Genomic DNA, 11,638 nt, shown 5'->3' on the forward strand with positions numbered 1-11,638 from the left:
CATGTTGGAACAACAAATTTCAAACTTTCTGCTTTTCTGATACTCATTCATAGCACTTAACAAACCTCTTATGCCCCCTGAGCTTAGTTTACAATATGTGAAATGCACCAAGAGTCACCCAGCCATGCCACCGATGGGAGGTGCTGCTGTGTTGACACAGGTGACAACAGAATTACCTCATGCTTTATGCTTGGTGGATGCTAGTTAAAAAATAGCATTAAGTTAGTTTGTTATGTGATTAACTGGGATGAACAGTCCTGGTTGTGAGACCTCAGTTTCCCCATCATACAAGTCAGAGCCACCCCCCACCCCCAATAGAAGTTTAACCAAAACCGAAAAACAAAAGAAAATTTGAGAGACTATGCAACCTGACTTGTGTCACAGCAAGGACAGGTCCTGGATATTGAAAGCTGAGCAAGTGACAAATCAGAAGCCTCTCTTAAGAAAGTTTCAGTGACTGTCAGAAAGCAAAACAAAACTTAATGGGGTATCGGTGGTGGTGGGATGTGACTGACTTTGGTGGGAGTGAGGGTACAGACCCCAGTGGTTGAGGCACCTGGGTGGGCACCTGGGAAGTCTCTGGGCATCCCTTCAGTCGCTGGTGATGAATCAAGGGAGGTAAGGGAGGTCCAGGGGCATGCTGCTGCTTCTCTGAGTCTGCCCTTTGGTCTGCGCTAGGTAGCCTTGGGTTCTGGCCTGGACTCTGAGGGCCACACTGCTGGAGTCAGTGTTCACATTACTCTGGCCAGTTCTCTTAGACTCTTCCTTTCTTGAGGCTAGGTCCCCATCCCTCCTTGGAGACCTCCTGCTGTGCACCTCTTTTTTTTTTCCCCTCCCCCATCTCAAAGCTCTCTCATTTAGTTCCGGGATAGCCTGGACTGAGGACTTAATACTTTTCTCTGGTTAGTAGCTTCTCTCTCTTTCTAGATGCCTTGTGGGATGCTGGGAAGTGGGGGGAGATCTGGAGTTCAGAAAAAAAACCCGGGACTCACAAATGACCCCGAGGTTTATTTCACCAGCCGTATGTCTTGGACAAATCAGTTACCTTCTCTGAGTCATAGCTTTCTCATTTGTAAAAAGGTCACCAATGAGGGCACATCTCTCTCCCAGCTGTCTAGATTACACTCACAGTTCAGTCTTAATAGTCATGATACAGAAGAGTCTACCCCTGCTTCTTTGGAGGCAGGAGATAGGGTTCCCTGGCTTAGGAACACATAGGATTTCCAATTTAGCTCTCTCTTGTTCTTTTATCCCTTGGAGCTATGCTCCAGGGCACTTGGACAGATGAATTGGTCCTGGCTTGGAAGAAACTCATCTGTTGGTTAGAGATGACTACAAGCAATCAGTTTCTCCTTGGGGTAATTAGTTTGGGATGATGGTGGAATGGACCAGGCACTCTATGTCAAGGGTTAGACTCCCCTCCCTACAGTGCAGATGAGTACATGAAGCCCCAAATGATTTCTGCCTGCCCCAAGCCACACTTTGCTGGCCACTGCCCGACCAATGGGCAGAGTACCCTCTCTGAGCCAACCCAGGCTGAGTTCTCAAGAGTATAAGCATTGCTTGGGGCCTGTAGCTTGGGGTAGGGTTTCTTTTCCTTCCACACCTCTCTCCATCTCCTACATGAATCATTTTTCTTCTCTAAGAGCCTGACTGGTCATGACTGCAAAGCGTCTTTCTGGCCATGTAGCTACCTCGGACCTTACTCTTTTCCTGCCTACTTTACAGTTGAGAAGATTTAGATTTGTTTTTGTTTTCCAGGACAGGGTCTCTATGGGTAGCCCTGGTTGTCTTGAAATTTGCTGTGTAGACCATGCTGGTCTCAAACTCTCAGAGATCCCCCTGCCTCTGCCTCCCAGGCACTGGGACCAAAGGCATATACCGCTACCGCCTGGCAGCTGAGAAGGTTTTTAAGCCTGTGGTTACAGAACCAGGAAAGGTCAGAGCAGGGCTTGCTCCTCATCACCCTGACTTTCAATGGGACATCTTGGGGACCTAGGCTGGAAGTGATTCGGAGTAAGACAACTGTTGATATGGCTTTGGAAGGTGATGGACTGGTTCAAATACCCCCCCCCCCCCCGTTACCTGCCCTGAGGTTTGGTGCTCCTCTCTGACCCTAATACTCTACCCGTGAAATTTGAAGGAAACTAACTTACATGTGGAGGAAGCTGATGACTCCGATGCCTGCTTGCACGCAGTAGGTATCTACTAAGCATTTCTCAAAAGGGCTGGCTCGCCCATACCTGTCCTCCCAGCGGCTGGGAAGCTGAGGCAGAAAGACCTCAAGTTTAAAGCCAGACTAGGTAGGATGCATAGTAAGAACCTGGTGGTGGTGGGGAGAACGATAGTGCTTAATTAGCATATACACAGCCCTGGGTAGATCACTAGCACCACAAACAATCAAAACTATGTTACAAAATAAAATCAGATAAAATGATTCCGGAATCAGTTCACCAGCTTAGTGGTGTTAGATCCTTTCGTGTTCCCTAACGCATTTTCCCCCATGGTCATGGTTCGCACCTCAATCCTTCAGAAGGTTTTCAGGACAAAGGGGATTGAAACTGAGTTGTGCTCCCAGAGGTGGGCAATGCATGATGTGTAGGAGGGAGAATGGTGGTCCTATGGTGTATCTCATGTATACAGTGTGAGCCCCACCAACATCGTAGACCAGAGGTGCGGCATCCCTATTGGAACCTGGCAGCCGCTGCAATGAGGTCCTAGTGCAGCTCTCCCACTCCCACTCCCACTCCCACTCCCACTCCCACTTTGAATGATCCTTGGTGTTAACTGCTCCAAGCCTCGGTGGCCTCAGCTGTAGCACAGTTGGTAGATTGAGAACATAGCACACAGGAAGCCCCGGGTATATGTAAGCTGCACATGGTAAGCATGTCTATTACTCCAGTGTTCAGTAGAGACGGGAGGATCAATTCAAGTGAGTTCAAAACCAGCCTTGACTATGTGAGTCCCTGTCTCAAGTAATGGTAACAACAATAATGATAACACTAGCGCTTACCTTACTGGATATCACAAGGAGACCATGAAGGGATGTGATTGGGCTCCATGCATGTATGTTAATGTCACAAAGCATTGTGTCTTTTGTAGGGATTTCAATGTTTTTAGTTTTTTTTTCTCTCCTTGTTTTATAGTTGGGGAAACGGAGGTTCAGTGAGCTTTGGTTTACAGTTAGTAATGAAGCTAGGAGTTAAGCCCAGATTGGTCTTGAGTCTGGGGAATCTTTCAAGGCACGGGATTGTGACTTGGACCCAGCTGCAGAATGCAGAGGTTCTGGGAATGCATGGCAAAGCTTTCATCACGTCAAAAATTCCATTTGTCACCACCAGCACATGGCAGCCACAACACTCATGGTCCAGTGTTGGGGAAGGTGACCAGGAGGAGTCACAGTGGCTTCCTCGACAGAGGTTTGTTATGACATGCCTTGCCAGTGTGTGTGGACTTCCTAACCACATCCATGCCTCTGGTTCAGGGTATGCAGATGCCCTGGGCTTCCTGAGGAGTGGTCTGCTGATTAATCCTGGGTGGGTGAAGTCTCTGGAGAGATGCTTGGTGTGAATTTAAAAGAACATTCTAAGTGCCGATGGCTCAAAAACATTTTCCCTGTCACTAGTTAGTTGTCACTAGCCCAGGGGAGAATTCAGAGGGGTGCAGTAAGAACATGCCATGGGGATCTGAATGGATGCAGGAGCAAAGACTTCCCTGAAGGGCATGTGAATGACTTCATTCCCCGAGTCTCTGGTTCCCACACAAGATGGTTAATGTCCTGCCTGGCTTTAGACAACTTCAGGCCAGACATGAATACACTGGGAGGGAGTTTTGCAGATGATGGGCCTGCAATCTTTTGTTTCCTTCCTCATGGTCACGGGTATCCTAGCCAGGACCTTGAACATACTGAGCAGGTGCTCTTCCAGTGAGCTGTGCAGGAGAGGGAGCATCAGCCCCGAGAGGTGGAAAAACTCCCCAACATGTCGTAGCAATTCAGCGACAGACCTGGGGCTGAAACTAAGAGCTCTTGAGTTCTACTCAGTGCCCACTATTTTTAGTTCTTTGAAGAAACTTTTTAAAAAAGATTTATTTATTTTTACATGTATCGGTGAGGATGCCAGATCCTCTGGAACCGGGGCAGTCAGGGCTCCTAACCACTGACACATCTCTCCAAACTCTGAATAAACCTTTTCTTTTCTTTTTCTTTTTTTTTTTAAGATCACAAAATAATAGAACCGTCATTCAGACCCGTAAGACAAATAGGGAGAAATGTTGCTGTGAAAACACAGGCCCAGTGATTCATAATTTTGAGGCTAAATGGTCAGGGGCAAGAAAGGGACTTAAAGGATCCACGTGTTAGTTCCTCCTATCTCTGGATCTGGCACTAATATGCAGGCCTACGTCACAGGATTATTACAGGAACCATGAGCTAACTTGGACCAAACTCTTATAGCTTTGCTCGGCCAGTACGTGGAGTGGTAACGGCCACCATTAATACCTTCTTCGTGAATTGTAACCCCAGAGGCTGTAATTGACTTGTCAGCATTTGTTTCTAAAGCAGACTTTTTGGTTTTTTGAGACATGATATAGTTCGGATTGACCTTGAGCATGATAGGTAGCTTAGGATAACCTTGAGCATGACAGGTAACCTGTGATGACTGTGAATACTCCTTCCTCTACCTATATAGACAAATGATACCCCATCGGGTTTATGCTGTGCTGGGGCTCAAGCTCAGGATTTAATACATGCTAGTGCTCTGTTAGACTGAGCTAGATCCCTAGATTTTGGGGAGGAGTGTTGTTTCTCTCTCTGTACCTCAGGCTGGCTTGGCCCTCACTCCAGCCCCCAGACTGGCCTCAAACTCAGGACAATCCTCTTTCCCTGGGTGCTGCAATTTTTTGCCCCTTCTCTTTTGTTGCAAGACATTTCCCCCAGGATTTGGTCGAGCTGCTGGGTCATGCTTCCACAGCCTATCTGGTTGACACTGGACATATCCATTGATGCACTAAGAAATGTCACAGTCAGCATCTTTGGGTCTGAGGGGGCGGTCACCTTTTGGATGGCCGCTTTAGTGTTCTGGGAGACTTGGTGGAGGTTCCAGTGGGCCCCAGTTTGTCATTCGGGCTGGCCTGGAACTCATGATCTTGCCATCTCCTTGCTTTTGTCTTCCAAGTGCTGGGGTTGCCATCACGCCTGTCTCTCCCAGCCGTCTCAATGAGAGCAATCAGGGAAAGAGGTTAGCCAGACTGAAAAACAGCCCTTCAGACTGTTGGAGCCTAAACAAGGGCCACACTGTGATGGTGTATCTTCACTGTCCCGGGACTTAGCAGGATCCATTCTGTGCCAGGCTGAGGCACTGACTCTACAAGGCCCAGTACTAGTTGTGTACTGATGGTTTATACCTGAGCTTGTCCGCACTGTCCTGAAAGTGTAACCCCAGATCTCTGTGTGTAGAGTGGAGCTTGAGGCAGCTGACCAGCCAGGGCTCTGGCTTTAGGAGGATGGGTAGGTAGAGCAGATCATTCATATGCTACTCACAGCTGCCCTGGGATCCCAGCCCATGTGAGCCCCAAGAAGCCACAAGGACGTGTGCTCCAGTCTTCTTTTTGTACAAGTAGGAAACAGGCTCAGAGGAAAGGGACTAACCAGTCAAAGTTCACTTGGCTGGCCAGCGGCACAGGCAGGCCTGGAAGACAATGTCCAGTGCTCTTTCTGCTTCCATCACTTGCTCATCCATTCATTCACCTGTTTACTTGCTGACCTCCTCGGGCCCATAAGAAGGGAGAGCATGGGCATCTCTATGCCAAACAGTGCTTAGCCTCTGCACGATCATGGGTACGTAACTTTTAAATCGATAAAAATGGAGCTAATAATAGAAACCGTGTACCTGGCTCACCATGGCTGTTAACCAGGGATGGAACAGGGTGGCAAGGTACCTGGCACGACTCAAGTCACATGATAGCATGTCACCATTTCTAGAGTGTGATGCCCTAGCTGAAGCACTGTGTATATTACCAACATTTAATTTTTACCTTCTCTGTCACATCCCTAGGGTTGGACAGGGTCCCTGCCCCCAATATTCTTTAGGGAGAGGACCTTTTTGAAATGCTTATGAATTTGGTAAAGCCTCACACAGAGGGCCAGGTTTAGAGTTGACTTTAGATTTCCACTGAGCAGATTTCCCAGTGCCTGGGATCCTGTAAAGCTGAGAACCGAAGCTGTGAAGATGGTGTCATTGTTTACACATGAGCTGTTGGGGCAATGCCTGGGAAATAGCTAACAGGCAGTGGCTTAGGGCTTCCAGTCTTCCTCAGGTCCTGGGGCCCCTGAGGATAAACAGTGAACCCACTCCTGGGACCCAAAGGGCTCCTCCACTCCAGCTCCCGCCCACATGTGCTGGCCAGGACAGGGGCTGGGGAGCAGCAGGAAGGCTTTGGTGACCTTCATGAGACGGAGGAAGTCATATCCTCCATCCATTCCCCAGCGCCCCCATAGGCCAGATGAACACAGTCTCCCACTGCAGACTCCAGACCAGCCAGGAAGGACCTGAGTATCCTAGATGGGCAGTACTGAGGGTGGTCTTTGAAGCTTCACACTCATCTGCTAGCCCAGCAAAGGATTGATAAGCTTCCTCTAGGCAGAGAGCTGGAGAAATGTGCTTTCTCCTTGAGGGGATCCGTGTTCTAGGGAGTAAGCTTTGTTCCCTACTTCATGGGGAACATCTCTTTCCTTCCTGCCAGACTGAGCTGCTAATTGAGCCAAAATTGTGTCAGGACATCTGAAGAGGGGCTTGAGGCCACAGGCTTCTTGCAGCTGGGGTGGTCCTGAGGGGAGGGTGAAGTCAAGAGCTGGCCTATCCCACCCCTGCCGGAGACACTGGGAAGATAGGCAGATGTAGACACATCTGGAAACACGCAGCTGGACAGCCTGGAGTCTTCAGAATCCCCAAGGCACGTTGTTTTATGGGGAAGCGTCTGGCCAGGGGCTCTCTTACGCAGAAGGAAGTGGAGGGGCCCTGCCTTTTGGACTTTTTTCCTTTGGGAGGGATAACTACCCAATCCCCAACAGTGGCCTGGATTTCTGTTAGCACTGCACGGGCTCCTTCATACCACAAAGTCTCTGCTGTGGAGAGAGGGATGGGGAATGTGGGTGAGTTTTGTGCACATCTTTACTGATATAATCAGGGGTGTGCGTGTGTGTGTGTGTGTGTGTGTGTGTGTGTGTGTGTGTAGCTGAGTATGATGTACCCCAGAAAAAGTGAAAGTAATCCTTCAGACTGTCTCTCTGTTATTCTCTGCACTTCAGTGTTTCTCCAGCTGAGAGCAAAATGTGGGGTCCTAACCACTGCCTTCTTATTCATAACTGATTCAGTCTCATGTTCTTCGTGACATCTAGTATTTATGGACACTGACCATCAAACATTTAAAAAAAACTGTATTCATAAGAACTTGTGGGGCATACTGTCCACCCACCCCAAGCTTTCAATTGTCTATGGTCCAACTTTGGTTTTTGTTTTCAATGACAGATGTGACAAGAGTCACATATTTCAACAGTTTTAGAGGTTACACTTGAAAAAAGGACAAGGAAACCGGTAAAATGAATTTTAATATTTATCATTTAAACCAACACGTCCAAAATATTTTCTCTATGATCTGTCATTCATATTTTCCCCTTCTTTCTTGCTGAATCTTCAAGTCTCTTACGTGCTGTCCTTTCTACATTGGCCACATTTGACTTGTGGCATTTCAAGGTCGCAGTCTCAGTACCACAGCTAGGAGCTCAGCATTGAAGTGCCCTGGCAGGAAGGCGACCCGGTTGTAGCCACCAGAGAAAATAAAATTTTATTTTATTTTTGTAAAAAGAAAACATGACACGGGCTTTCTAGACCTCCTGCTAGGCCAGGTTGAGCTGAGTTGAGCGTCCCTGAACTGTGCATCCCCGCCTTCCCATAACCAGTCCTCCCCTGTCGTTCCACACAGGTCTGGTTTCAGAATGCCCGGGCCAAGTTCAGGCGCAACCTTTTACGGCAGGAAAACACTGGTGTGGACAAGACTTCGGATGCCACGCTGCAGACAGGGACACCGTCAGGGCCCGCCTCGGAGCTGTCCAACGCCTCGCTCAGCCCCTCCAGCACTCCTACAACCCTCACAGACTTGACTAGCCCCACCCTGCCGACTGTGACGTCAGTCTTAACTTCTGTGCCTGGCAACCTGGAGGGCCATGAGCCCCACAGCCCTTCACAAACGACTCTTACCAACCTTTTCTAATGACTCGCCACCCCCTTCTCCCCTGAGCCCCCATGATTTCTTTAAAAAAGAAATTATCTTTAGTTGAATTCCAAGTGTATTTTAAAAATAGCGGTTTGAGCAACTAACTAACCACGTTTTAGGATCTCGCCTGGAAACAGAGGGGGAAAAAAGAATTGTGCGTCGGGCTAACGCAGCGGTGTGTGCTGAGGAATTACTTGGGAGATATATCTGCAACACAACATTTGTGTCCCTGTACAGTTTTGTGGACTGAGCGAGGAAAACAACAAATAATTTAAGTTGGCTGAGAGCTTCCGTATTTTCAAAGACTGCCACGTGCCTTAGGAATACTGTTTTATCTTCATACTTTGGATGAATTGTTCGTTTTTTTTTCTCTCCCTCTTTTTCTCTCTGTATATTTATGACCAGAGCAAAATGTAAAAAAGGAAAAAAAAACAAAAAAACAAAAAAAGTTTGTTACTTTGAATAGTCCTAAAGAAGAAAAAGAAAAAAAAAAAAAAACAAGGAAAAAAATCAAATCCCCTCCAACAGTCGCTTTCTTGTTTTAGAATTTTAAGGTGGAAGTCTGTTCGGATATCAGAATTTGTAAAACCTAACCAGTAATAAAATCACTTATCGAAAAGACTCGGTGCTGGTACTAGCTAATGAATGAGGATGTGTGTTTTCTGAAGCTCAGAGACCAATTCCAGGGTATTCACCTACCTACCTCCTTAAGGTCATTTCTGTGTGTCAGGGTTAGGGATGGTTGATGACAATCCAAAGGCATCCAGGTCTTGCACTTAAAGAATTGACAGCAGAGAGAGGCAAGTGCATGATGTGCTGAATGTGTGTGTGTGTGTGTGTGTGTGTGTGTGTGTGTGTGTGTGTGTTAACTGCCTTTTGTTCATCCATGCATGCATCTGTTCATTCTGGTGTGTATGTGTGATATATGGAGGTCAGAGGCCCTCACACCTCTCTCTTCTGCCCCTGGAAGGGCTGAGAGGCCTCTTGAAAATGTGCAGCTTTTCCCTGGAAGAAGGCTATGCTGTCATTCAAGAGCAACCTTAGCCCCAGTTTTCCTAATCTCTCTCTCTCTCTCTCTCTCTCTCTCTCTCTCTCTCTCTCTCTCTCTCTCTCCACACACACACACACACACACACACACACACACACACACACACACACATGATTTTTTTAAATTTCTCCAAGAGTTGGAGAGATGATGACTCCATAGTTAAAAGCACTTGCTGTTCTTTCGGAAGACCCGAGTTCAATTCCCAGCATCCACATCACGCAGCTTACAAACACCTGTAACTCCAGTTCTGAGAAATCCAATGCTTCTGCCCTTCCTGGGAGCCTGCACTCATGTGAACATTTACACACACACACACACATCTTAAAAATAGTGAAGGGGATTGAGAGATGGATCAATGGTTTGGAGTACACGTTGCTCTTGCGAAGGACCTGGATTTGGTTCCCAGCACCCACATGGCAGATCACAACCATCCATAAGTCCAGTCCCAGAGGACCTGATGCCCTCTTGTGACATCGGACCAGCACCAGGCAAATACATGGTTCAGACACAGATGTGCAGGAAACCACCAACTAAATCTAATAAAGATGCTAATAATCTTTACAAAATTTCTTCAGGAGAAAAAAAAAAGCAAGTGAGTTTAGTTTCTCTACCAAAAACCCAGAGAAGAGGCACCCGGAGGGATGGAGCTTTGGAGCCAGATCCAGCAGACCTGACTCTGGACCACTGAGCCAGGGAAGCTCTCCCACCCCTTTCTGTCTTGGTTTCTTCTGCTGTAAGATACAGGTATGACTCTCGGAGGGCAGTAGGGGGAGGACAAAGGAAGGATGTTCAAGGTGTGGTGTGTGTGGCTTGCGCTGAGTTCTCAGTGTCTTTACTGAACGTAGCTGACAGAAGAGAAGGAGAGTGGGGATCGTGCTGTGTTTTCAGGCACTGCTTGCCTCCGACTTCGAAATACCTGTGGGTGGGCCAGATGGGTGCTTCTAGGGCTCATTCCTCTTGCTGACTCTCTGGATGCCAGCAGTTAGTCCTGCCATGCCCTCAGTACCCCACTGACGGGAAGACCCAGAGGAACGTTGTGGCTGGGGCAGAATGAGCAGATCTGGGGGGTCTCTCTCTTTCCTCCTTCAGCCATCATAGGAAGGAGTGGAAGGAGGAGGCAATGAGGCAGGCCCAGGCTGAGCACTAGAAGTCTGACCTGAACTATTTGGACATATTTTTAAAAAAACCAAACACACACATGCCACTATCGTTACCATCACTTGAGATCCAGCAAATAAGAACCTGGTAAAGTTTGGGGAAGCTTCTAGAGATGTAACATGTACACACCTGAACAAAAGAGGTTGATTAATGATTTCCGTGTGAACACACCCATACTGCTGCCACCTACGTCAAAACATGGGGCGTTATTACACCCCGAGCCTCTGCCGGTCCCTTCCCTGACCTGGTAGGGAAGTACCCTGGTAGCACCCATTCATACATCTCACACTTGGAGATTTTTTTTAATTATTAAAAATATCTATCTGTAGTTTGTGCATGGGTAGTTTGTCTGCATATATGTCTGTGTAACAAGTGCATGCTTGATGTCCACAAAGGTCAGAAGAGGTTTCGGATCCCCTGGGACCGCAGTTATAGATTGCTGTGAGCTGCACTGTGGGTGCTGAGAATTGAAGCCCAGTCCCCTAGAAGAACAGCCAGTACTCTTTAAGTACTGAGCCATCTCTCCAGCCCCTTGAGATTAATTTCATTTGGTTTCAGCCAAAAAAGGAGATTCAGCAAGATTAGTTCACTTGCTTAGGGTCCCAGACCCCAAGCTTCAGACTTAAAGCAGACACTGCATTCATGGTTATCTATGCAAGCAAGAGGGAGAGCAGCAAGGGGCATCACCTTTTCTACCTGTGCATTCTCTACTGGGACCACATGAGGATGCCAACAGAGGGCCTGGCTAACGGATGGCCACAGATACACAAGGACCCCCATCACTCCCAGGAACACATACCCAAGCACATTGTCGGGGGACCCTAGAGGGACAGACCCACCAGCTAAGATGTTTCTACCCAGACAGCACCTCATGAAGACTCAGATCCTATGCACATAGACAGACATAAACAGGTCCAGACGCTCCTGTGTACACTCAGCCAGACATCAGACCACCCCACATGGGGGTACCTGCACCCAGCCTCAGACGTGCACACACGTGAATGTGAGCAGTACCCAGACACCCCCGCATAGCCCTGTTGTGCCCCTTGCTCAGGCCTGGGCAGAGCCAAGCCTGATTACTATCTCATCTGTCAGCACTGCCACCCAAATGGAGAGGGCCTGGGAATGGTGCCCGGGGTCCCCCGCCCTGCTTCAGGAG

General features: G+C 48.0%; 1 protein-coding gene across 10 annotated transcripts in view; it reads left to right on the forward strand.

Moving 5' to 3' along the window:
- The window catches only part of Lhx2 (LIM homeobox 2), a 30,375-nt gene extending 21,483 nt beyond the window's left edge, over positions 1 to 8,892 (forward strand). For 9 of the 10 annotated variants that reach the window (XM_087651507.1, XM_087651510.1, XM_087651504.1 and 6 more), the window contains one exon: positions 7,981 to 8,892. In XM_087651507.1, coding sequence (XP_087507633.1) covers positions 7,981 to 8,268 — 288 coding nt within the window. In that variant the 3' untranslated portion in view covers positions 8,269 to 8,892. The remainder of the gene's footprint in view (positions 1 to 7,980) is intronic. The other variant, NM_001106571.1, reaches the window with a different exon arrangement.
- Positions 8,893 to 11,638: the final 2,746 nt, after the last annotated feature.

Source organism: Rattus norvegicus, chromosome 3, assembly GCF_021556685.1.
Source record: "Rattus norvegicus strain SHRSP/BbbUtx chromosome 3, alternate assembly SHRSP_T2T, whole genome shotgun sequence".
Taxonomy (NCBI): domain Eukaryota; kingdom Metazoa; phylum Chordata; class Mammalia; order Rodentia; family Muridae; genus Rattus; species Rattus norvegicus.